Raw genomic sequence first — 27915 nt, 5'->3', positions numbered from 1 at the left:
GCATGAAAAAATATAGGACGCCTGTGCTCCGCTTTCAAGAGTAGGTCGCGATAGCGTAATCACAGCTCGTGCGCAAATAAACCTCGCAGTCCTTCTCTGTACATTATTGAAACGGGTAATGTCGGTTTTAGTAAAAAGGCGCAAAATAATACATGCGTAATTGAGTTTTAGCCTGCTCAGTGTAATTCAAGTAAGTAATTTTACACCTAGAAGAGTGATATTACTAATTGCATTCTTGGTGGCATTATATGCAATTACTCCGTCTTCATATGTGTGTGCTTGTACATGAAACAGCGCTACTTATCCGCGCACCTGTGGGGACTAAAGATATGGATGCATCTCGACATTAGTGAACACAATGAGTGGATGAGTGTTTGTGTCCTTCCATTTGACAGTCCATTTTCCTACTGTGTTGCGCCGTAAGAAATTTCACGATGGATGTTAGCGGAATGACTACGTTCGATTTCTTCAATTCCACAGCAGGACACCAATTGCGCTAGCCTTCATCGCTAATACGCTTGCAGGAAGACGAGTGTTGATTCGCATTCACTGAACCTTTTTTTTCGGTGGGTAAAATGAAATACTCACACAGCAGTACGAAGAAACAATTTTCGAAAATGAAGGTTTTCGCTCATGCAAAATTGTGCAACCGTGGAAGAAAAAGTGACGTTTTTGGCGGACATGTTTGCATATGGAACGAAAATCCTCTCCAACTGCGACTTTTACTTTTAGTTCCTCAAGAAGAGGCTATGCTCGTTTCTGCATCTGCGCTGAGGCCGCTATTTTCATTCGGTGCCAAAAAAATAGAAGTCGGGAATAAACACGACCGACAATTGATTCACTTTGAAGTGGCTCGCAGTAAGGGCTGTGTCTTTAGGCGAAACGGAAAACGGGTGACGACAAAAAAAGGCGTGCACGTGTAAGTGGAGTGTAGAAGGCGCAGCTAAAGTGGAGTGGCCCACCTGTGCGTCCCAGACATCGATTCACGCTCCGTGCTAGCCGAGTGTTTTCTGTTGCTGCCGATTGGCTGTCCGGCGCGACAAGGATTGCTCAAACGAATCACGCAAACGTCTTCATTGGGGTGTTGGCAGAAGCGTGCAAGACGCTGCCACGGAAACAGGCCGCACGGGAAGCCAGGTGAGGAAGCGCGCCCTAACATGTTCTACGAAATATTGGTGTAGGTAAAATAACTATAGTAGACATTATCATGCTGCGTTGTAAGTTCAACAACAGCGTCGCAGTGTACACACGCTATTTTACCAATATACCACGGTTCATAATGAGCTGATACAATGGTTCACAAAAACGTGTCACAATATTTCCTTTGTAGTTTCAGTGATAATATATGAGTATAGTGAAATTCAATGCAAGCAGGCCTACTCCATATTAACTCTTCAGCATAGGCGCGCGTAGGCCTCTTTATAACGAGGAATCAACGCTCACCCCCTTTCTCAACTGACGATCCAATACGATGGAAAACAAGTGTCTCAAGAGACGCAAAATTAAACACAAAGCGATGACGTCCTGTTCCCAAGGACTACCCTTTGGTCCTCGGCTCTCCAGGAGTAACGATGTGAAGACCTCTCGAAACGCGACATCCGGGTACCTCAGCCGCCATTCTCGTCAAAGCACCGGAGTGGCCGTAACCTTTCACATAGACGATGACGGCTCAGGCCCAGCTGATTATAAGTTCGGTGAAGGGCAGACTTGGTTCCCCCTCCCCCCTTATTTAAATAGGTGGTAGTAAACCACCCAACTTTGGCTCCTTCCCTATATGGGGATGCTTTTTAATATTTATCAAAACACGTTGTTGAGCTAGTCTGTTTATCCTCGATCGCAATAGATAAAACAAAACTAAACACAAAAATGATTTGTAATTGAAAAGTGGGCTATTCTGTGTGTATGAATTTTGTCTACGAATACGTACAAATCATTCTGTTAGCAGCATTCTGATCATCACCTCAAAAATGAACTCAAATCGACCAAAACGTCCAAGGATTCAGCTTAAACAATTCCCCCTCAAAAACCTGTAATTGTCAGCTTAACTCCACTGCCTTCCTCTGGTAACCACTAGGGAGTCTTATATGACAACCTCATAGTAAAGGATGTTTTCTACTCACCGCCTAACTGCGGAAACACAATTGAAATTGGTGATTTCACACTCTAATATTAAGACTCTAGTGAGCGTCATAATTCTGTGCGTGGTATTTCTCTTCCTACCTTTCTTTTAAAGAAGCCAGCAGTGTTATAAAGCTGAAAGTACTCCAGCCTCCATAAATGATTTTGCTAGAAACTTAGACAAATTTGGTTTTTACGTGAAACTCAAGTAAAAGCCCCCATTGGTAATTTTGAAGACCCTGCCCCACCGTAGGGGTCTAGCGGCTGAAGCATTCGACTGCTGACGCGCAGGTCGCGGGATTGAATCCCGACTGCGGCAGCTGAATTTTAGATAGAGGCGAAAATGCCGTAGGCCCGTGTGTTCACAGCTGAATGCACGTCAAGGAATTCTCGGAGCCCTCCCCTGCGGCGTCTCCCATAATCATATGGTGGCTTTGGGATGTTTAATACCACATATTGTTATCAATTTTGAAGACCCCAAACATGAACGCAGACACTAAATTTAACATTACTCGGCTCTAGTTGCGTCATCACCAAGAATCTCGAAGCTACTGTTGCGCTGCCCAGTGAACTCAATCCGGCATCTGTGATTGGTGCGGCGCACCATGACGTCAATACAAGAACTCACCATGACGTTGGCAGCTTCCGACCACGCAGTACGACGACGTCCATGAAGCTCTGAAAAGGTTTAAACGAAGTGATCAGTCACGTGCACTCTAAAATACGTGCATTTCTGGCTGCTTTTTGTCTGTGAAATTTTCGAATTATTTTACGTAACGCTTCATTAGGAAAACCAGAAAAAGGTACGAAGGGGAAGATGGAAGTTTGCTATAAAAAATTCGTAAACAGGGGTTGTGCTGAGCAAGCGTTTTGACAAGCATTCTTGTATTTCTCAAGGCTAGAACAGAACTGATTTCTTTAGCGCTAGCGAGACTACGTTTTATACCCTCCCCTTCTTTCGTTAAAATGGAAGAGATGGTACAAATCGTACACACGCTTGCGCTAAAAAAAAATCGGTTCTGTTCTAGCCTTGAGGAAGACAAGAATGCTTGTCAAAACGCTTGCGCACCACAACCCCTGTTTAGGAATTTTTCACTTTCATTGGGAGAAAAGAATTTCTGTCACCTGTGTATTCTGACCTATACTGATTGCTCACATCGCGCAGGTATAACCTAGCCAATCGAATTCGGAGAAGGTGGTTCGCTACCTCGCGGCGGACATGGCGGCGTCAACTATCAAGAAAGCCACCATCACTGCAGTGTTTCTCGCTATCGCTACGGTGACCGCCACGGCACAGAAGCCATTGCATTTCGGTAAGATACACCTCTGCCCTTACTTCGTGATCAGCACTCGCTTCGAAAACTTCAGAGTGGGAAGGATGAATTGCTACACAAACTCACAGGGTATCTTATGCATAATACCCTAATATGACTCAAAGTTCAAAGTCATATTCTCGTTCTTTCGATTCTCAGACAAATGTATCGCTTCAAAAGGGGCCAACATTTGGCGTGTTAGTGCTTTAGAGCCAGAGCGCAAAGGAGGAAACACCAGACAAGATGAAGACATGATAACCACTTGTGTTTCTTCTCTGCCCTGTGGTTTCTTAAGTGGGACTCCATTGAGTTCTAAGCCCCTTATAGTTGTGGAACGGGCCGGGTTACTTTCATTTATTTATTTTTATTTTCTGTGCCCCACAATAAATCAATGTATTGATTCCCACACACCCCAAAATTTTCTGCGCGCAAAACTTTTCTCGGCCAATTGTAGGACTGTCGTCTAAAAGCAATTTTCTCCTATCAAGACGTTACTGAACAAATGACAGAGTAGATGTCTGAGGTGCTACATCGGGATCTTCACAATCTTCCAAACGTATTCAGTTCAATTCAATTTATTTCATCTCAAGGACGAGGGTAGGTTCGGGAGAGAAGTGACGTGTGCCACTTGAGGAGAACCCGAACCTCCATAATACATGGCGAGCAACAAGGACATGAGTAAACATAGATCATGGATCATAGGCTGTGAACCAAGGCTGTTTGATTGCACTGGTGTCAACTTTATTTACTTCTGCACGGCGCTTTTGTGCATGAGTCTCAAGGTTTTTCTTGCTCGTGAACGAAACCTCATGGGCGTTACAGATAAGCAGGTTTTCTTTGTTATAAGCGAGCATGTACCTGTGAAGGCATTTCTCCTTAGGAAGTTTGCTGTCACACACAGCGAATCCACGGGATCCATCGTCGAAACGACGCACTGCACTTTTGGCAGATATGTCTATTATCGATCATGTCACCACTGAAACATCTTCAAATCTCTGCCGCACTGGCGAAAACCTGCTCGCAAGCGATGCGTCCCAGGTGTGACGTCATGCTGGATTCCTTACGGCTTGCACGATGCTTCCTCACTCTTTGCAGCAAACCAGTGATATAACGAATACGATGCATGACTGAGACGCTTTTGCTGCAAAAGCTTACAAAGTTCATTTTGAATTACCATGGGACAACTGAATGGCGAAATCCATTCTTTTCTTTTCATTAGATGTGTGGATCTTCTCCCACTTCCCTCTACAAGCTTTATGCGCCTAACAGGTTTTCACACTGCCTCTGGGATTAGAGACGTTGCAAGATATCGGCACGGCGCGTTTCTCAGCGATGACCAAGAAACGATGACATGAGATGAAGCTATTTGTGGCGTTGCGAGGGGAGGCGACGTCACCGTGAAGTCATGATGATGTAACAAGTTTTGGTCGCCCGTAACGTCGTGATTCAGTCACAGGCTAATGGCATCCAGATACTTTTCATGGGCGGAGCATCTTAAGACCTCAGGATGTCCATCCGGCCGCTGTAGTCTACATCAGATGTAGAGCTGGTGCATGCAGTCAAACCGAAACACCTGTGAACAACAAAAAAGGTTATTGAGAGGCTGTTAATCAGAACAAATAAAATAAAGAGCCGCAATAACGTAAAACACTATCATTTATTTACCTATCAATCAAAGCATATGACAAAAAAAAGTTGACCAGAATAAAATAAAACGTGAGGCTACAATTCATGATCTGGTACAACTGCTTCTTCCCATCAATAGAACTCATTTTGTGGGTATTTGAATTTTTCGTTCACGCCACCAACAGTGATGGTCACTTTTTGCGTTCGATGAGGCATATGTGCATTTATCTTTAACAAGCGAACATGATTACAGAAAAACAATTTCCGCAGAAGTATCTTTTTAGATGAGAATTGAGTACAGTGTGGAGTTTACACCCCAACCTGCGTGGGGCTTATGTTCGTGGATCGCTGTGTTATAGCTATCCTGCTCACTCTTCAGTAATATAACGTAACGTAATGTGAATAATAAAGCATGTGGATGCGTTCGTAACGAATACTTCTTTTGTCTTGATTGCAGTCGTTGTAGTGGAGAAAGGCAACGATGTTGCTGCGCTAATGATAACCGAAACGCTCAAGAAGAGCACCAAAGTAGCTCTCGACTACTCTCTCGTTGAACTAGACCCAGACGAAGCCATCATTGCAAACGGTAAGTGTTACGACCTACGTCTCGGCAGTTCTCCTTAAGCGTTATTTTGGAAGACTTCGCTACATTTACGGGAAACTGGATGACATTTGCAAGCTGAGTTCGCGCTCGTTCTTCAGCCGGCTTGGCTTGGTTAGTTGCGCTGTCTTATGAGAGCCGTGGTGTCACGTAAAGGATCTCATTTAAGAAGCTCTGTACGAGATTGTTCTAAAACTCAACGTTACCAAAGTGAACGCCAGACATGCGAACTACGGAAATCTGCACATTCGGAAAGCGAATGTCTGGAAAATGGATCAATGAAACTGGTGAGGACATTGACTCCGTCCAGCTCTGTGACGGTGCGTAGTATGTTCAGTGCGACAGCACGCGAACCATATATCGCCATCACATTCTTATGCAGCTTCAGATCTGATGTCGTCGATTTAATCTGGCACCTGTCCCTCGAGCAGCACCGAAGCAGATTGCCTGTTGAGGCGCTTCATGTGGCTGTTGGGGTCAATAGGCACGGTAGTGGTAGCATCGACCTCAAGTCTTCAGGCCGCTTTTTCATTCAATGGGCTCGGTAATGAAGAGGCTTGCCCTGGTGTTACGTCTTGTCGCCTTTTGGTTCATTACAAGTTCAAAACCGTCGTCCAATGGCCCCTCGTCTGTCAGCCAGTAGACATCAGTGTCCTCACTGTCGCAGTAAGGGCCCGTCCACTTCTTGGACGCGGCCGACACTGACACCGCAGCACCAGGCAGGTACCCTAACTGGTCCATGTTCATCACCGATGAACGCTGCAGTAGACTTCGGGAGGTGCACATAATATGGCACAAACGTTCATGAGATACTAGAACAGCGCACTGGTAGGCCTCAACTTATCGCAAAATAATAATACGTAAGCAGCTGCCCTCAGAATTCACATTGGGAAGTGTCCTAATAGGATGTAGATTTTTCGGAGAGTCATGCCTATTACCAAAGCTCAGAGAAAGGGGTTTATGGTGGTATCTAGGGAGCCTTCATTGACGACGAGTGCACTTTAGGACATGGGTGTATTTGTTCCGTCTTTCCATCACCCCACAATACTCGCATTTCTGTTGCTCTAGTTTCCGTTGCGACAATGCCCATTCCTGCTGCTTTCCCATCAAGAAAAGTCGCGCTGATATCCCATGTCATTAGTGACCTGGAACGGCCCGGTTGTTGACGATCACGCTAGAGAAGGCACGTGAGATAGAGAGCAGATATTACAATACTTGTAGTGCATATTTTTTTTTCAAAACAGCGCGTATTCGTTAGAAACATTACACAAACAAATCAAGGCCGTTTGGCACTGGTGGTGTCAAGCCTGTAAAAATAGCTGAACAGCATAGTGTTTCTTTGTGTGTGTTTATCGTGTCATTTTTTCTTCCTGTTTTCTCTCTATTTTCCTATCTCTTTTCTGTCGCTTCTTTGCGCTCTTTGTGCCCTTTCGGTCTTTCTATCTCTATTTGATGATTCATTTTTATTTCTAGCTTTCTCTCTATATATTTCGCTCTTTCTTTTTTGTTCTGTCTGCTCTAGACTTTCCTCTCTCTGGTTGCGTCTGTCCCTGCCTCTCTCTCCCTGTGTGTGTGTGTGTGTGTGTGTGTGGGTGTGTGTGTGTGTGATCTTTTTCTCTATTTTCTCCTTCTTTTTTTTTTTTGAACCCCATGTCTCTCTCTTTCTAGCGCTTTTTCGCTCTCTGTGCTCATCTTGGCCATCGGAATTATTGCATTCTACACCGGAAAAATCGGTGCAGCGGGAAAGCTCATGCCGCGCGCGCGTATTCGGGGAACAAATCCGAAAAGAAAAAAATTGACGAAGACAGCACGCACAGTTCGTGGTGATAGTTTTCTGAATGATCCACGCAAACAAAAAGCTTCTAAACAATGCTGCATGAAAAACACTTGAATCATCTCCCCGAAGGGAATTCTGATGGTATGACCCCGCCGCGGTGGTCTAGTGGCTAAGGTACTCTGCTGCTGCCCCGCATCCCACGGGATCGAATCCCGGATGCAGCGGCTGCATTTCCGATGGAGGCGGAAATGTTGTAGGCCCGTGTGCTCAGATATGGGCACACGTTAAAGAACCCCAGGTGGTTAAAGTTTCCGGAGCCCTTCACTACGACGTCTCTAATAATCATATGGTGGTTGTGAGACGTTAAACCCATCATATCAATCAATCAAATCCTGATGGAATGCGAAGCAGCAGCGTTGCGCACGGGTGGCGTCACGGGTTGAACGGCGCTAACACGGGTGCTGCGGTGAGTGCTGGAAGATTCGTATAAGCAATGGCTGGCGTAGGTCATTCAAGTGACACGTACACACATGTTTCTACGCGTACGTTAGGCACGCATCATGTTTATTGCACGGGAACCGACTAGTTGGCGGTGTAGCGAGTGGCGGTCGCAGCAGCTGTTGCGGGCGAACGGACGATGCGGCAGCTGCGGGAGCTGCTGCGAGGGCGCAGCAGGCCAGGGAGAGATAGACTTCAGCGCGCACTGCGAGAGGAGCGTTACATCAACGCGGAGCAGCGGCGTGACCTACTTGGCACCGCGCCAACGCCCTCGGTGTGCGGCGCGTTCGTGCGGAGGACCGCTTTACACAGGCTTAGTCAAAGTGCTGTTTCGCATCTAAAATCCCGCCATCTCCGCAAAGTTAACGTTGATGAGTGGGGCGGAGCTCGAGTGCATATCGGTAAAGCGTTGAAACTCTCTTCGGAGCACAGCGGTAGCTTTGACGGGTGACTGCTCGTTGTGAATGGAGGCGATGGTGGTGAGGTTGTTTTCATACCAGAAGTGGTCGCATACCTTGATGCATTGGCGGAACGAGCTATCGATCAAGTCACGCTTAAAGCCCGCGTTGGCACCAGGAACATCACTTAGCAACTGCTTTCGGTGCCTGACCACTGCTTCTCGCGCGCCACTCTCATTCAAGGTTCTCTTTCCGTTGTATGCGTGCCGCCTCTGCTTCGCGGGTACACACTTGCGGATCCGCTTGTCCACGAACCCATTTTGCTTCGGCTGCTTGGGCCCTCACGGCTGCCGCCGCCTCTGGATCGATGCTGGTACCGGCTTGCGAGTGCTGCCGACGCTGGCGTCTTTCTTCTGCCTCGCTAGCTCTTACCACGGAGTGTCGGCATCGGGCCCTCATAGCAACCGCATTGTGAGCTCGCGCCACTGTCTTCGCTTCGAAAGTGTTCATGATGAGTAGCTGCGTGTTAATGCAACTCACTGAGCTCCCGGCGATGAAAAGCAAACGACGCCAAAAGCGCTCATGCTTGCGCTCGCATCGAGAACTAGTGGACATGGCGCCCTCAGGGACCTGTCCTAAGCAAAAGAACTTCCCCCCTAAATAAAAATAATAATAAAGACTCAAAACTGTTCCACTCTGTGAAGGTCGCTGACCATAACAGCTAACATGCACGCACCCATCCCTGTTCTCGTCACCGCACTTCATTGCGCGATCTTCCCTAGGCGTTCTCACAGTTCGCGGCCGCACTTTCCACGGACGACTTGGCAAATGCAGCACCTCGATTCCGCGCACAACGCAAAATAAGGTTATGTAGCGAGAGCTACATTGGCCACATTGACCGTACGTAGTGAGAGCTACAATTACTGGGGTCCGCGTCGTGATCTGGGCCGTCACCTCACAACCGCCGCAGCTGGCAGCGCCGCTCACCTTGCCATCTGACATGACGTCAGAGGAGAAGCCCGCTTTGTGTCGTATATGTAGAAGAGCTGGCTCAGTAGGATTCATCGGCAAATATGGAAGTGATTCAGGAAGACTGAAAGTGGGCAGCCTTCGTTGTCGGAAAGAAAACGAGAGGCAGCAAGCCGAGGATAGGGAGGAAGAGCGAGCCGCACGTCTCGAGAAGCGTAGCTGCACAGAGAATCAAGACAAACTATAGGAATATTTGCATCTTACTAGTACAATGAACAATCCGTGACACTCTTGATTATTTACCACGCACTTCAAGTCGGGTACTTCCGGTTTGCCGAATATATTGAACACATTTTAACAGAGGTAGTAGAACATGGAATGTTCCAATTCAAGATAAATGCTGTATTGCAGAGACATTCTCAGTGTGTAAGTTTACTTCGGATAAATGCCAGCAATCTGTCAGAATAAATAAGAAACATTAACTGAACGAACCTATTCATTATATTCATGAACCTCGCTGCTCAAAAGTCCTCAAGCACGGCTGGGATGGCTGTCATACCTGGAAGCAGAGGCATTAACCGCGCGTTTCTTTCTGGGTGGCTTGTAAAGTTCACTCCAGCCCAGCGCGAAACGCGAAGATAATTCGAGCACTATCTTAGGCCACAGGAACGCCGTCATGCCAGTCCTATTATCAGACAACCACATCGAAGAATAGGGTCACTTCCATTTTTTTCACAGAAGAGCCGTGTATGCTCTAGCTTAGTTCCTTGACGTTGGTGAAAACTCCGTCGTCTGACGACGTCACCGTGCGCCCCTCAGCAACGCCTTCGAGGAAGAAAAGGAGAAAAATAAGGAGGAGGAGGGGGGAACAATTAAATGAGATGATTTGATTTCAAATGCAAAGCATTTCTTAGCGAACTTCGGCAACTTTGAGAGTATCTATCTATCTATCTATCTATCTATCTATCTATCTATCTATCTATCTATCTATCTATCTATCTATCTAGCCCCTTACGTTTCGGTGCTCTCAGGGTCCCCCCCCCCCCCTTAACTTGACGTGAACCAAAATTAGCATGAGAGGGTAAGATGGTTTGGCGAATATGAAGCACTGGTCAAGACATGAATAATGTGACAATCTCGCCGCGTACATCGTCAAACATTTCCCGCCAGACAGTGGCACATATCCGCGGCCATGTAGGTACCGCTGGTATGCGCATATGTGCCACTAGTGATTGACACTTATCTACCCAGGAACGAAGAGAACACACATGGGCAATTTTAACGTTCGAGCGTTAAGAAATACCCGACATCGGTAGCGGTGACCCCATGAATGCAAAAAGTAAGTGTCAAGGTGGCAGCTGGAATCGAACCCAACCATTCTTGGAATCGAACCTCAATCGAGTCGGGCTGGAATCGAACCCAAGCATGAAACACTTTACTACAAAGCTACGCCAGGTCTCGGAAATGCTTTTCAAATCGACGCTAATCTTCGCGAAACGTCAATAGTGGTTGCAGTACTGGCTACCCAATTTTGTAAAAATTACATATAAACCGCTTTGATACAGCCGTCACGTCGATTAACGTCAATTCTGGTTAGTTGCCATGCGCTCAAATTAATTTATGTAGCAGTGTCCAGGGCCAGCATCCTCGCGAGCATCAGCGCTTCATATCAGCATCAGGTTTTGCTAATTGGAATCGTTGTGGAAGTTCCGACAACTTGTTTTTTAAACATCTGCAACTCTTCAACATATGTCTGTGCATGCCACATTCGTGCATATATTTAGTGTCGTTTCATAAAGAGCCACTCAATATAAAACTTGCAACACGGTCACCTTCCTTCCGCATGCTTCTCATAACGTCGATTCTCAGGTACGTGGGATATCCCTAATTTTTTGGGGGGGTAGCATTCAACACCGGGTATTCACGCACCACAGACAAGCGTGGTAACCGTTCAAATATTCAGGCAGGCTAGCAGAACGAACGTTTGTGAGAACCATATATGAATACTTCGGTAAGGTCGCTATAACAAAAAAATAATGAATAAAAAAAGAAAGACATAAAAAATAAAAAAGTGAATAAATAGAGAGCCGGAACCTAAACCTGGCTTTCCGAGGCTTAACGGCTTCACTTTATGCTCATGTCACTATATCTAAGCGTAACTGGCTATCTTTAGACTTGACAGGCTATTTCTAGGCTAAGCTTGGCTGGTACGTCTAAGCCACACGCTTGCATATCATTTTTCCTTTCATTGCAATAGCAACTATATGTACACTGCCGCCGGCGTCGACGTGTACGTCACCGTCACTCACCATATATATATAATGAAAACGCAAGAAGAAAAATTCCAGAGCGTGTAATCGAACTTGGAACCTCTGAAACGTGACTGCGAGGTGTTAACCACTGAACCATGGAGCAGCCCTTCCTTGAACGTTCAAACGGCAAGCTATTTATACCTACCACTTCCTGCTGGTGAAGGGCATCTCGGGGGAGGGAAGTAACTATTGTGTTTTCAGCATTACCAGCAAGATGGCGCAATGAACGCGCGGCGGAGCACGCTGTCATCTTCTACGCGTACTTTGCCTCGCAGAGAGGAAGGGATGGACGTAAAGCCCTTAGACGCTCACTCGCGCGCCCTTATCTCGCGGTGGAGAGGATCGTACGTCTTGGCTTGCCTTTAGCTTTCGCCGTAACGATTCTGCTGTAGTTACCGGGCGCACAAAGGTGTAGCATACGTTGCACGGTCTCCCTTTGCGTAAAGAGCGCGCTTTTCAGACACAGCGAAGTATAAATTAAGACGCTCGACATCTGTAACAGTGAGCTCGTTTCATGCGTTATTTGTGCGTGAGAAACGTGGAGCGCGTTTCGATCTGCTTACTATTCTGTGCATGACCTTCCAATTGGTTGCTATCACGTTCATTGCTTCACCTTGGCGGCAAGCTGTGACTTTTTTGCATACTCTCGACACCAGCAAAGCTTTTTCCCCTTTGAAGAAGCACGGCGAATGGTTTTATTGAAACGCAGTGTGCAGCGCCATCTTTGATGGTCCGAAGAAGCCGGACGTTCTCATCGACGCCGTGCGCACCCCGGGCACTGCGCACAAGCTGTCGACGGCGGTGCGCTACTCGGCACGCCTGTTGGGGCTGCCGACGCTGAGCCTCACGTACGGCGCACACGACGACTACACGCTCAGCGGCTGGGATCGACTGAACGAGACCGAGGAACAGTTTTTGATCCACGTAACACCGCCTGGGGAAACCTACACGCAGGTGATTCGGGGCATCTGTGATAAGATGAACCTTGCCACAGCCGGCATCATCTACGACCGGAGCGTCAGTGAGTGGCCACCTTAACGCTGTTTCAAGTTCAGGTTGAGATGAAAGCTTGTAGATGAGGGATACTCTCGAACACGGGGTATACCTCTGGAGCGTACGTTTCAACTAGTGGTTGCGTATTTATTTGAGAAAGTAGGCAATACCATTGGTGAAAGAATTGGCACGACCGATGCTGTGTGTTCGAGAGTATTCATCTATTCAGTGGGTGCCTGCGTAATTTGGACAGATTCTCAGTGGTGAAAAATAAATAAGTCAATAATAACCTATGCATGCAACCCATTATAGGTAATGAAAATCTGTTAGAAGGTGTTAATGGAAAGTTCTCGTCGTCTCAGACCTATGCAAACGGAGTCAAAAAAGTTTATGCAGCATTGGTTGTATCCATGTGATTGATCTGAGAAGCTCATTTATTTGAGCAAAGGAAAAGCAAGCTGGGCTTAAATGTGGCAGACAAGTTTTGTTTCCTTGTCACTGTCACCAAATGAGTGGCGCTCAGCAGACGAGAAATTATTTTGAACAAAGACTTAATTCAAAAATACATCAGTCATATCTTGTATCGTGGAAAAAAAATATCGGTACAATCATGCAGTTCTTTTCAGGAAGCATGCTAATGGTCCTTTCAAGATTTAACGTGCTCCTGATAACAAGGTTCAGTTAACATATTTGTATAACTCAGGCGCCAACATTGTTTCAAGCGCTTTTCGGTCATGTTGCCAAAATCATAATAGTCTCTCACAGGCTATTACCTAAAAACATGCATTCGGCGCACAACGCAGGTAGAAAACTGAGCAGAGCCAAGACAATGACAAAGAGCTACAGAAACAACAAAGAACCGGTCTTCGTAGATGCCGCTCGTTACAAACACAACACCTGCTTCGTCGCGGCAGTAGTTAACCACAAGAAACAATGCAGCACCAGTCTGACAATACACACGAGACACGCTGAAACGGCGGAAGAGATATCTATGGCTTTGGCCATATCACAAAAGTGATGCGTGTTATATAATCAGCGATTCACAAGCAGCTACACGCCACTTTGCAAATGGCAGAATCTTCCTTGAAGCACTGCGTATTCTTAGAACAGGCAAAACCAACCAAGACGACAGAAGCGTTTGCATTCTTTGGTTCCCTGCTCACATAGCCGACACCACGGGAGATAGCAACTCTAACGAGGTGACACACAACGTAGCTCGAGGACTCACTTTCCGGACTCACAACTAATGTTGATCCCTCGTCAGAATTTCCGAATGTGTGGGAGTTGGAGGACCGAATAACAACGTTCGATGAAATTACGAAACGTTATAAATTACCGAGGCTGTTTACCCCTCTCCTCATCATAAACTCAACAGGGCACAGTCTGTCCAATGGCAACAATTACAAACCAGATCCTATAGGAATCCAGCGCTACTACATGCTATGTATCCATAGATCTACGCGACCGCTCAATGCAAAAATTGTCAGGCACGAGCTTCCTTAGAACATATACTATGGGAATTCCAGGGATTAAACACAGTAATGAGAACACGCCCTCCACCGACAGCCTCCGCACACGTTGTCTGGCCATGCTGCTCAGTTCAGCCCTGGATGATCAGCTATGGGCAATCCAGCTGGCCGAGGAAGCCGCTAGGAGGCACGACCTTCTAGCCGACACCTAGGCGGGAGCCCAGTCCACTAACACGCCGGATGCAAAATAAAGTTTATTCCATCCTTCCTCTCACAGGCTAAACGAGAACACGAAAGGGGCCTGGGAACTTTTGACGCCCCCCCTTTCCCCCCGCTTCCTGTATTTGCCATGCTATATTCTCTGTGTAGCCAATTACATTTTGTATAACGGGGATCTCGAGCTCACAGCAGAGAGCGGGCCGCACTTCTAAAATTCAGTCTCGCTGCCTGCAAGGGCCTGGACAGAGCAGATGGTTGGTAAAACGCAAAGGTGGGAGATGCGGTGGAGAAGAGGGACTGAACAAAATATGACTTAATATTGTCATTTGAAAGAACGCGTTTTCGATATCTCATATCGGTTAATAATTAAGCGTATTGGTGTCATGACTCAAGGTCGTAAGGGTTGCTTCATAAAAAAACTGCTAATGGCCAGTCCCATTTAGGTAGCCTATGCGAGCAAAGCGTTATGATTTGCAATAGGAGAGCAAATAAATATAAAACGTAGCAAAACCCTAAACTTGTTATCCTTCTGAAGCTTCGGGCTGCTGGTGAAGGGTCCTCGGGTGGCGTGTTTGAGACTCCTGATGTGGAATAATAAAACCAACCCTGCGTATTCTAAAGCTGTCTATCAATAACATGACGCTCTTCTATGATCCCACTATCATTCCAGTCATCGACCACAAGTACGCCCGACTGCTGGAAAACTTGCCGACTATGAATATCATGAGAGAGTTCGATGGCACTAAAGACGACTTCAAGAAACAAGTGAAGTGCATTCGCTCCACGGACGTGTGGAACTTCTTTGTTGTTGGCACGAGCAGCACGTTGAACATGGTCTTGGACCTGGTGAGAACCGTTTCTTCGTTTCATTGTCGAAATACACGCAATATCGTCCACTGCGGCGCTTGCCCTGCTGCATCACTCGTACACTGCAAGGTTGAACGTTCACAGGGCGTCGTTGGATGCACGAGCACGTCTTCACATCTCCTCTAGTGTTCTGAATGTTCCGTGGGACAAATTTATCCGGGGCTTGATTTGAGCTCTCATATACTCAATGCCCTTGAAAACACGAGTGATGCGGTACCTTGGGCATTGAACTAATTTTAAATTAAGGTCATTTCCTCAAACGATGGTTCACAATATAGCTGTTCGTTTTCTAGAGATTTAGCTGCGCTAATAAAGCAAGGACACAAGAAAGGTAAAGACAGCAGTGCTCTCCTTCACTTTTTTGTCTCCTAACTTCATTAGCGGAGTTAAATATTCGGAGAATGAACATTAACCAAGCAGCCCAGCTTAATGCTTTTCTGATAATATAACTGTAATCTAACTGAATTTGGTTGGTTTCTTTGTTACCTCAATGCTTCCGATGCCTTCCACTACGGCGCACCTCGCAATCCAACCATGCATGGTTCTGGCCCGTAAAGCCTAAGTTGTTATTATCAAATTTCTCATTGCCACTTCAGAAAAATGGCTATGCTGCAATGCACACCCTGACTTGAACCATCAATCCTCCCTCCCCCCTCCTGTCAATGTGCCGCTTATTAACATTAAAATAAAAGGCTTGTTTATTAACAAATCGCTAAAACCTGTTCCTTGTAGTAATGAAAGGATCGAAAGTGTGTGAACAAACGATGTGCTTTCATTTTACACCACATGAACGACTTCGCTCTGATATCGAAGTGTTTGAAAGTGAGGTGAAAGATATGCAACACTATTTGCGCATATTTTTTTAAATGCAGCACATACTTTCCGAAATTTCTAAGTGTCAAGGTTTATTTCGCGCGTGCTTCATTCCTGTTTCTCACATTGTCTTCCAGATTCGCCCAAATAAGTGGGACAACCGCCAGTATACCTGGTTTTTTATCTCAAAGGTAGGTACATTGCTTGTTCTTCGCTACCACACTTCGTGTCAGGCGTGCATGATAATGGTAAAGAAAAAAATTGGGCCCGTTTCCGACTTTATAAACTGCCCAAGTTGCGCAGTAGGGCTGAAGATTCGCCCAAAGCTCTTTGTACAAAACCGTCAAAACCGCGGAGCTCTTTAGGTGGCGAGGTGAATCCCTGACAATCCGTCGTCCACGCTTTCAAGACCAGCTGCTAGGGCGCAGGTTAAGTAGAGGAGAGGGAAACCTAGTGCAGCGAGTTGAGCCTGGCAGGGCAAGCGTAATGACGTGGAGAGGAGAAAGCTCGAGGAAAGAAAAGGCGAAGCTATGACGGAAGAGGAACAGGGTGGTGCGTAGAAGAGGCAAGAGAACGAGCGCGATTGGCTGTACAAGCCAAAGGAGCCAACAAATGGTAGTGCTCGCTCAAGTTCAGCTGGCGAGAGGGGAGCAAAGGCGCGCGGACGCATTGTTGAACCTGCGCATTTTTTGGGGGGAGGGGGGGGGGTTGCGCTGCACGCACCGCACGCTCACTCACTAATACATTCCCCCCATCAAGCGCAGCAGACGCTCTCCACACCCGCTCAGATCAGGGACATGGTCGTCAGCCAGATTCAGCAGCCAGATCAGGAACATAGTCGCTTGCGTCCCATTTCTAAAGAGTGGCACTCATCGGTAGTATTAGTACATGTAACTGCTAGTTTTGTTTTTATTCTCGTTATCTTTGCTTTACTGCAACATTATCCTACCACCTTCGCCCATGAGTATTTGAGTTTCTCTCATAAGGACACATTAGCCATTGCGTAAACTGTCATGTGCTACGTGTTGACGCTCACCCTTCACCGGCAGGAGGACTACGATCCCGAATGCTCGGACTGCGACAATGTCTCCTTCATTGTGGCCAAGCCGAAGGTCACCAGTAGGTCTCTATTCGCGGCAGCCAAGAAAGACAAAAACTTTGAAGCCCAAAGAGAACAGGTACCAGCACTCACTGCTGCTTTCCGGAGCCCATCGGGTTTATTTCCTCACACTTCGTGTTGAAAAGAAAGACAAAAACGTGATGAAGAAGAAGACGCGTACGTAGACATAATTTTTGTTTTACTTTCTTCGTTTTCACGTGCCCACGGAGTCACTATAGTTGTTGTTACACTGGAAGAGATAAATGGGGCTATTTTCATTAACGTTTAATCTCTTCGGGATTACTGGTTAAAAGATGACTTCCTGCACTGTTCCATTTATTTTCTACAGGTATACATCAGAGTGGTGTAGTTGGCCTATTGATATTGCTACTTGTAATAATTAAGATAACTTCGTACGAATATTCGAAAGCTATATATTGCTTTTGCCAAATATAAACTATTTGTAGACTTCTAACCTTACCTGTTGGTTTTAGTTAAAAAAAACTAATTAAATCATGTACTATCTACAAATTCACTGCGCGTATCTTTCATATTAACATTTTAAGGACGAAGCTCTTAAAGCCGTGGGTTTGTCCTATTGTGACCAGTTCGCGACCGCCTAGTTTATGGATGACTCAGCAGGGGCGCTAGTGCGAGTGACAGACGGAAAGATGGACGTATGGACGGACAGATGAACGAACGGATCCATAGATCCATCATAGAATTTTCAGACCAGGGTCTGGAGTGCAGAATGTTTGATATACATGACATCTGTTAAGTTTGAATATTTTACGCTACTAAAACTACTACTTTTACTTGCAACTTACCAACCCCTACCATCTGCACCACCTGTGACCCGTGCTGCACTCATCGCCCGGCTGCTCGTGGTGCGAGCACGAACGGGCCGATATGGCATATGTAATTTGGCAATGCTCCAAAAACGATGATAGGCCACAAGAGAGGGTGACGCCAACTGAAGGACCTTCCGAAATGGGGCGCCTTGATTGGCAACGGCTAGCCGCTCTTCTCAGCGTGGCCCTCGAATACCATGTGTGTGCCATCCACCGGGCCAGGGCCGTCACTGAGGACCTCGGAAGATGTTCCTAGAACGATGTATCTCTGGCAGCCTAGCACCGGGCGCAGTCACAACCGTTGGACAAATAAAGCTCATTCGACTCAACCGAACTTGTAAGGAGCTATATACTGCGTGAGCTTCGCGCTTTCATGCACGACTGTTTGCCAAGGTGGCATGGCGGTCACAATGGCCAATTGCTGACTCGCAGGTCGCTGGTTTGATACCAGCCACAGCTGTCGCATTGCAATGGAAGCGATATGGCGGAGGCCCGCACACTGTGCGATGTCTGTGAGCCTCTACTACGGCAGCATTATTTGGTACAGCGCGAGATCGATGAAGACAGAAGGGACGCAGACGAGCGCTATGTCTTTTTTTATACTAGCCCTACATTCAATACTATTCGACGACGGCGTCTCTCGTAATCATGTCCTCCTCAGACCCGAGCGAAATCGTCTAAACAGAGGTAAAGTCAAAACACGCCTAGGGAATGCACAAGCATACCCTATACGATAAACAGTTGTATCGGGCTGGTTATAGGCGTCCCTGAATTGCTACATAGGGACCTAAAGAATCAAAATAGGCAGCGTATTAACACTTCCCTGCATAGCAGTGTAAAACGACTGTTGTCCCCTATAACCATGGTGTGGCACACAATCTTGAAAAGATTGCAAATAAGGTGGGCGTCCGAGTGGTCACGTCTGCTCCATAGAAACTGTCAAAAATATGTCACAAAACTTGTGCTGTTTCGAAAGAAATTAAAGGTTGCCAAATAAAGCATCACAATAAATATGTTGAGTGTTCACTGTCGGTTGTTTACAGAGTACCCTTGCATGTGGTCTTGTTTGAGTGGGAACAACTCAAAGATGCATAAATGAGAGGTCAAAAGAGCACCACAATAAAGTGCAAAATGGTACCGATGATCACTTGGCGATCCACTGTAAAGAGTGCGGTTGTATGCCGTATTTTGATAACACTTGCGTGTTATATCGTATCGGGACAGAGATTTATTAACCCTTTTGATTATAGAAGCAGTGGAAATGACACGTGATGATTTTGAGTGTGTTAGTGCACCTTCTATCTCACTCACACGGAAAGACCTTTGTTTTTTGGATGGAGTGTTATAAAATAACGCATAAATAATGTACGGGACTTGCACGTGGGCTTTTTGTTGGTCTGCCTTTTATTATTATTTTTTCCCTTTCGCCCCCTTTATAAACTCGGACGTTTGCAATAAACGTTTAGTTGAAGTTAAGCTCTTATGTTGTGTGTTCTGTGTAACAGTTGCTGCGCTTCCTACCAAGATACCTTATATACCACCAGTAAAAAAGCGCAACTGTACGGCAAACATACTTTGTACACCCGTATGTGCCTCAAATGCACACTGGGCCTCAATGCGCAGGTGAAGAACAACATTGACCTTAAAATAGAATTTCCCATTTGCTCGCGAAAAGCACTTTTATTGCTTTTCAGATGGAATGCAAAGGAAGATTTTCTACGCGGTGCACCAGAAATTTGTTTGCCGAGAGCATCCTGAGTTTCGCTGAAGAAAGGCTGGATTTCGGTTAACAACTTTTGTTGATGCATGCGGCATACGTGCGCAGTTTTTAGCTCAGGATGCACCTTGGCTCTCAGCCGCTTCCGTGGTGGCTCACTGTGAAAATCTGCACCACACCTATCTTTTAGGATAGCCTCATAGTCGGACAATGAAAGCTCCGAAGGGTCCTTGCCGGTTAATGCCCCCAGTACACATTCCGTTTCTTTATCACACATTCTTAGAAGAAGCAAACACCGAAGCGTGATGCCAAGGAGAATACTAACCGCTAGAGACTGGCAAAGGTACACACGCAAATGCACCTATTGACACCAAATGGGTGTTATAATGAACATTTGAAGAAAATAGCTTGCTTTAACGAAAATACTCGTCGTTAAGGTTAGAAGACGAGTGGTAATCACTCCTAAATACTTCCAAGCAGATCGAAACAGCAGTTGAAAATTATGACTAGATCGATAATAATTTCAGACTTACTGAGACGCCATCAGTACAACGTCGACGTCATGAATTCCGCCATGTTTAAAACCGAGAAAACATGCCATCCACTGTAGACTGTTTCTCGTCCTGCTCACCAGATGGCACCAAATGATAGGGAATGTGATTGAACCATGAATGGCGTCTCTAACAGTTATTAGTAGCGCAAATATGGAAAACCAGTCATTTAAATGCATGCGCGGTCTGAAGAGAATATCGTGAATTTGGGGTGTAAAACCCTAAATATTATTATTACTGTTATTATCCATTTAAGACACTTTTGAACAAAAATTACTATTTCGGCCACCGTGCCTGCTGCAGGCTGACGCGGCCTTCTACATTGACGTGACGAAGATGATCATCGCAGCCGTTAACGAAGAGAAAGCAAGCGGCAGGCTTCCCGACCTGGAGTACCCTACGTGCGCTGACGCGAAGCTTACTAGCTCCATGATTGAGTCCCGCAAGAGCATCACCCTTAGAAAGACAATGATGCAGGTACGTAATGTGGTTCCCATTGCGGGCGTATATTGCATACACCGCATTTTCTTTCGAATATGGGCCGCCCTCTCTTTTCCGGAAAGGTTACCCATAAAGAGCTGTCGAGCTACATTCATGACCAATGAAGGTCGGTGACCTGAATTCGTCGGCTAATGTTTCGAAATAATGAAGTGCCCTGATCGCGTACGTCATATTCCAAAGTGCGCTAAGTTTCATGCTCATTTTTCTCTTTGAAATACAAAGAATTCTTAGCGAGAGAGAGAGAGAGATATAGAAAACTTTATTTGCGCATAACGCGGAGAATTCCAAATGGTCGGGCCCCTATTCCAGGGCTCCGCTGGCCCTAGCCATCATATCTACCCGTTGGACCAGCCAGCGCTGATCACCAAAGACCGAGCTGAACAGCAGTGCCTCCCATTGTTCCTATGTGTTGTTCATGTTGTGGTGTTCTTCATTGTGATGTGTACACTTCTACGTAATGTGAAAAGAGTTGGTGTGGCCCCACACCACGGACATATATCTCTGTATGCTGTAGGGTAGAATACATGTAGCCTGTGTAAGTTCGTATATGTGTTTGTTTGGATTCTGCGTAATGCCACCGATTCCATTGCTGTGAGGTTCTTATGCGGTGCTGGATACAGTTTTCTATTGTCCCTGTATTACTAAAGAAGTGTACCAAAGTTAGGGTCTAGGGGCGTTGGATCCTCTATTGTAGTGTGCAAGGAAGCTCGGGGATTTGTGGAGCCTCGAGCCGCCTCATCCGCAAACTGGTTTTCGGTGACGCCCTCGTGCCCTGGTGGCCAGACAATTGTTTCGGTGTATTCAGTTGGAACGTCTTTATGAGCTTTGGTTAGAATTTGGAAGGCCTTCATACATATTCTACCTTTTTCGTAATTTCTACATGCAGCCTTCGAATCCGTGATTATTGTCAGTGGGGCTTTTCGCTCCCTGCCCTCCTTAATTGCCAGCGCGATCGCTATCTCCCGCGCTTCTGTGATAGAGGCTTGGGCAATGGAGGCACAACTTGAAGTTTCCTTTTTGGTCTGTGACCACGGTCACCATGTTCTTTGCATTTGCCTGATATGGTGCACCGTCAGTAAATCTCGCCGTATTCAAATATTTTGTCTTTTTATCTAGGTAAGCGGCTCTTGCTTTACGTCTTCCAGCATATAAAACTGGGTCCATGTTCTTCGGTAGGGGGCATATTTTGTACCAGGCTCTGACTGAGCACGACAATTCCTTAGCTCTTCCATGTGCCTGTACTTGTTCACCGAGGCCGATCCTCTGAGGAAGTGTTCTGTCGGTTGGCATCTGTAGCAGGCGATTAATCTGGGTGGCTACTTGCGCTTCAGCCAACTCATCAAATGTGTTGTGAAGTCCGAGCGCTAATAGCTTCGCAGTTGAAGTGCTTTGTGGTTGTCGCAGAGCCGCTTTATACGCCATCCTTATTATTTTGTCTGCTTTTTCTTTCTCCTCTCTATTCATGTTGTGGTAGGGTAGTGAGCATGTTAGTCTGCTGATGAATAAGCTCTTTACCAAACGAAGCGCGTCTTGCTCTTTCAGGCCAGCACGATTCTTCGATATTCGAACAATCATACGAAGAATTTGTTGAGCTGTTCGTTTAAACATATTCAGTGTGTGGAGACATCGCTGATTGGACTGTAACCACATCCCTAGGAATCGAACGGTCGTTTTCTCTGGAATAATATTGCCGTCTAGCTTGAACTCAAGGTGGAGGCTCGGGTCTGTCCTTTGTTTTTTACTCTTCGAGAACCGAATGAGTTTCGATTTATTTGCTAAGCACTGAAGTCCCTTTTCTTTAGAGTACTCTTCAATGGATTTAGCTGCCAGTTGGAGCCGCTCTTCTTTTTCTGCCGAGCTACCCTTGGTTGTCCATATAGTGATGTCATCCCCATAGAAAAAGTTTCGGATATGTCGGGAATATCTTCGAGTTTTTTGGCTAGACCAATCATGGCTATGTTGAAAGCGTAGGCGAGACCACAGCGCCTCGTGGTGTGCCTTTGCTTGGTGAGTGGAAGACTCTGGATTTGTCTTCTCCGAATTTGATGACAGCGGTTCTTTCAGTAAGGAAGCTCTGTAAATATTGGTATACGCCTTCGACCACAGTTTGTCGCTGCTAGCCTATCTAATATGGCCTTATGACTTACACTGTCGAAAGCGCCTTTTATGTCGATGGCCATGACAATGTTCTCTCCTGCTTTTGGAACATTTGTTAGTACTTCCTCCTTTAAAAGCAAGAGGATGCCCTGTGTCGAGAGGTTTGAGCGGAAACCAAACATGGTGTTTGCCAACAAGTTATTTTGTTCCAGATGTCGTTGAAGTGTGCTATTTAATAATTTCATAAACACTTTGCCTAAGCACGATTTAAGAGAGATTAGCCTGATGTTTTCTGTTGCCAATTTCTTTCCTGGTTCGGGTATCATAATTATTACAGCATGCTTAAATTGCTGAGGTATAGTGTTATTTCCCCAGTGTTTGTTAAGGAAGTTTAGAAGCGCTGTTATGGCTTCGTTATTCATGTTGCGAATCATGGCATTGGTGATTTGATCCGACCCAGGCGCCGTGTTGCGCTTCGTGCTGATGATTGCCGCTCTGACCTCGGCATGCATGAAAGGTGCATCCGTTTCTGAGTTTGGGAGCCCAGTGTATTTAGCCTGGTAAAGGGCTGTGATAGTTCGGGTGCCGATGCACTTAATATAAATGCCTTGAAGGAGGTCGTCTCGTGTGCCTATATATATATGTGTGCAATAATCTTTCTAGAGATTTTTGTCCTTCGCATTTAGTTTTCAAAGGGTCAATCATAGCTCTGAGGACATTCCATGTCTTTTCTGTTCCTAGGGTTCCATTTAGCGAATCGCAAAGTTGTTCCCAATTGGCTGTCACGAGTTGAATAGCATACTGTTCGGCTTGCTGCGTTATTTCTTAATATTTCGCTTTGAGTTTCTTATTTCAATATTACTTTTTCCATCGTTTATTGAGGTTCCTTCTTGCTTCCCACAGGTGGAAAAGGTGAGCGTCTACTTCAGGCGTGTCATCTGTTCTAGCGACAGTTTTGGTGTGCATTTGCTTTTCATTTCGGATTACTTTGCGCCACTCGTCCAAGTCGTCTATGGCAGTCACGTGCACATTTAGCAATTTTTTATATGCATCCCAGTCTGTTATTTTAGCTGTGCCGATGTGTTTGCGGATTCGGCCGGTGCGGATTGTGGTGCTTATTATGTAATGATCGATGCCCAGGTTTTCAAGGGTGTTGTACCAGTCCACGCTGGGCATTTTTTTACTATCGTCAAGTCCGGACTTGTGTTCATGGATACGCCATTGCCTGTTCTCGTCGGTATTGCAGGGTCAGTTAACAGCGTCATTCCCCGTTTATCTATTTGTCTTACGAAATTCTTGCCTTTGGTGTCTTGCATCTTATATCCCCATCTTGCATGCCTGGCATTAAAGTCCCCTACTGTCATTAATGGATTCCCTTTCGCCAGTTTTGCTATCTCTTGAAAGAGCTTAGCAAACTTCGGTGACTTTGAGCGTATCTATCTATCTATCTATCTATCTATCTATCTATCTATCTATCTATCTATCTATCTATCTATCTATCTATCTGTCTATCTATCTATCTATCTATCTATCTAGCTGCCTACGACTTTTATCTTAGCTCTTCTGGCCGTTTCGATAATGGTATTGATACCAAACTTGGTATGGCATAACATGACTGTCTTGAGAACATATTTGACTAGTCATGACATGAAAATTATGACATGTATGTCATGAATTTAATTTCATGATTCTGCAGCTTTTGCGGTGGTTTCGTTCACATGGCATGTTGCAAAACTGGTATGGTATGGCATGATTGCATGGTGAACACAAGCGACAGACCCTATCATAAAAATCATAACATGCTTGTCATGTAACAACATGACTACATGCCATGCTCATGATGCGCTCGCGGCCATTTCGCTAGCGTCATATATACCAATTTTGGCATTACAGTACGTGAATAGATGACGAAGGTATGTGACTGGTGGAAACATGATAATCGTGAGATGCGCGTCACGTAACGACATGACAATATGCCGCGCTCATGGTGCTCTGGTGGCCATTTCGCTAGCTTCGCTTTTACCAAGTTAGGTATTACGGGACGTGAATGGATGACGAAGGTGTGACACTGGTGCAAACATGATAAACACGAGATGCGTGTCATATAACAACATGACTACATGCTACGCTCATAATGCGCTCGCGGCCGTTTCGCTGGCTTCACGTGTACCAAACGCGGTGTTATGCGACGCGAACAGACGACGCAGGTAGATGACACATCCAAACATGATAATCACGACATGTGTGTCATGTAACAACCTGACTACATGCCACACTGATGATGCGCTTGCAGCCGTTTCACTAGCTTCACATATATGCCAAATTTGATATTGTATACGTGACGCCAATAGATGACGGAGGTATGTGACTGGTGCAAGCATGATAATCATGAGATGCGTGTCATGTGAGAACATGACTACATGCCACAGTGAAGAAGTCAAGTCATTTCGACGTCACGCGGTCTTCGTGTTTGCAGGCGTTCAATTCGCCACGTCATGCCGCCGTTGCCACGCCAGGCGCCGGTCGTGCAATATACTCGCAGGCGCGCACCGCTTCATTGCTTTGACGCATGCGCGTTTCAGCACGTCCGGCGTCCCTCCGTCACGAAAAACGGGAGACGCAGTGTTGTTTGGGTAGCGCATCGGTACGAAATGCGGCATGTCGCAGTTCGCACCTGTTGCCGTCGGCCCACGCCGACAGACGCTGGTCACGCCTGGCGTCAGACTATTAGATTGCTCGCGTTTTGCTAACGCAGCGTCACCGTGCCCATGGAGCACGCGCGCGCGTCAACGCTACATTGGAGCATATTGGGCTTTTCATAATGCGCTCGCGGCCGTTTTCCTAGCTCCACACATACTAAATTTGGTGTTACGTGATGTCAATGGAGGACGAAATATATGACTGGTGCAAACATGATGATCCTGACGCGCGTGTCATGTAAGAACATGACAACATACCACGCTCATAGCGTGCTCACGGCCGTTTTGCTATCTCCTCATATACTAAATTTGGTATCACGTGACCTGAGTAGATGACGAAGGTAAACGACAGCTCGAAACACGATAATCATGACACGGAAGTCATGTACAGCATCATTTATCTCCGCCTCCTAACGTTGCACTGATTGTAAAGTGACGTATCAACCTTTCTTATTCGTGCTTCGCATATCATCAATTCCCGTCGTACGTGGGATCTGCCAATTTTCTTTGTACTTTTTTGTAATATGTTTGGGTTGTTTCAGATGGATCAGGGGGGACCATTCGGACCCATCGTCATACCGGAAAAAGGAAACGGGTACCAAAAAATGAGCATGGTTCTGAAGAGATACACTCCTTCAGGGAGGCCAGCAGCAATGTTCTACTTCGATGTAAGCTTCACAAAAGCATCTTTCATTTCATTTTGTTGTGGTTTTTACTTGCCACTCACAGACCTCACTGTCACATTTCCCAATTTATGTACAATAGGATGAAGTGTGAAAACTCCACTAACGAGACCTGGAGGGTCCAGGTTAAACGGCTAGGTCAAGCTAAATGATCTGCCCCCCACACTTATTTCATTTTGAATGGGAACATCTGAAGCGGCACTGCGTAGCATAAAAAATCACGTTGTCCATTAAGTTTGCCTAACTTATTCGAAGGCCGAATCCTTCTTTTATTTTATTCAATTTTGTGCTTTTTCAGTGTACTGAATGATAAGATGCCCTACATACCTAGTTTCAGTCCCCCACGGCTTGTAGATAGGGTGTTTCAGTTCCACTAATGTCATCGGCTACTCATTGGGCTAACTGCCTTCTTCGTTTTCGGTGGACCGGTGGCTAGTAGGGGGATTTAACCATTACTTGGGGCACAGCTGGCACACACCCGTTGTTAAGATGGACCGTGGTTTCACAACTCACCGTGATGACATTAGGCACCGACAAGCCGAGACCCTGAAGTGCTGATCCCGTCGTGCTTGCGTCACAAATTTCGAGCACGTTTCACCGTGATGTCTTGATAGGATGAGGTCATTTCGTGAAGTTAAGATTGTGCTGGAGCGCGACTACGTGAATCACCGGCACTTCCGGAAACGCCGACATGCCGAGCCTACAACGTGCATCGCACCTAATACACCAGGGTACACTCACGTCGAGCTTTTAGTACGCCTACTAGAAACCTAACGTGCAGTGTGGCATGTTCCGCTTATACTTAGTGGACTTGTTGAGTCACCATTTGTTGAGGTACGCTGGGTCACCACTTGTTGAGGTAGGGAGACGGTGGCGATTAGCCAGTGCCGAGGCCACAACTTTATTTGGGACGCAGGCGTAGGCGGAGTCCCAGCTGCAGCGTCCAGCCAGGCCAGGAACTCCGCCATTCTTTGTATCACGTGACTTGCACCTCACGAGCTACGTGGCTCACTTCTTTTTTTTTTTTGCTCGGCCAGCTGGCCAATACTGGCGTGGCGCTACAACTTCTTTAGGAGGTTGCTCGCCAAGCTTCTTATGATCGCACTTTGTCCATCGTGCCATACCTGCAAGTTCTAATTGCTCTTGCTAGAGGCGCATTTGTGCTCTCTCCGTAGGTTTAAGCACGCTCAATAGATGGCGCGCCGCTGATCAGGCGTCTAGGGTGCCTCTATATGCATGCGCCTCCATTCGAGGCGTCCTACAGGTGGCGCCGCACACCTCCGCTACACGCACGGTGCGTGCTCCAGTCAGATTAGTGACCGCAAGAGGGTCCCGTCCATATACAGCACTTGCTCTCTCTCGGTGCACTCCCTATCTCTTCTCGAACTTTCCATAGCATCCTATCATAGAATATCCCTTGGCCACGTACTTTACGGATCACAAAGCAAAACAAAACCTACAAAGGAAAACGAGTCATAGAGCTTATCGGGAGATGCCCTTGTTGTAATTCCTAAAGATCTATGTAATCTTGTGTGTATAATGTGTATATAAGCCACGAAGTTGTAAATCCGATATATGTTCTATCAAAACGTAAAGGTATGCATATAGTGCATCAAAAAGTAATAAAACAAACACTGTGGTATATTGACACATGAACAATGTCCGCTTGCTGGGAACATCGAGATCGCCGAGCTGTGTCTTCAAGCAGGATTTCGTATTTGACATCTGTGAGGCGCCGTAGTAT

General features: G+C 46.1%; 1 protein-coding gene across 1 annotated transcript; it reads left to right on the top strand.

Moving 5' to 3' along the window:
• The first annotated feature begins 3288 nt into the window (after positions 1-3288).
• Positions 3289-27352, top strand: LOC142774257 (ionotropic receptor 25a-like). The gene is made up of 9 exons (XM_075874646.1): positions 3289-3431; positions 5515-5643; positions 12322-12633; positions 14964-15139; positions 16111-16164; positions 17023-17151; positions 20495-20668; positions 26031-26156; positions 27347-27352. The coding sequence occupies exons 1-9, from the start codon at positions 3338-3340 to the stop codon at positions 27350-27352; spliced, it is 1200 nt and encodes a 399-aa protein (XP_075730761.1). The 5' UTR covers positions 3289-3337.
• The last annotated feature ends 563 nt before the right edge of the window (positions 27353-27915 follow it).

The sequence above is a fragment of the Rhipicephalus microplus genome, chromosome 10, assembly GCF_043290135.1.
Source record: "Rhipicephalus microplus isolate Deutch F79 chromosome 10, USDA_Rmic, whole genome shotgun sequence".
Lineage (NCBI taxonomy): Eukaryota > Metazoa > Arthropoda > Arachnida > Ixodida > Ixodidae > Rhipicephalus > Rhipicephalus microplus.
Note: the sequence above shows the minus strand (reverse complement) of the source record. Positions and strands in the feature narration are given on the sequence as shown.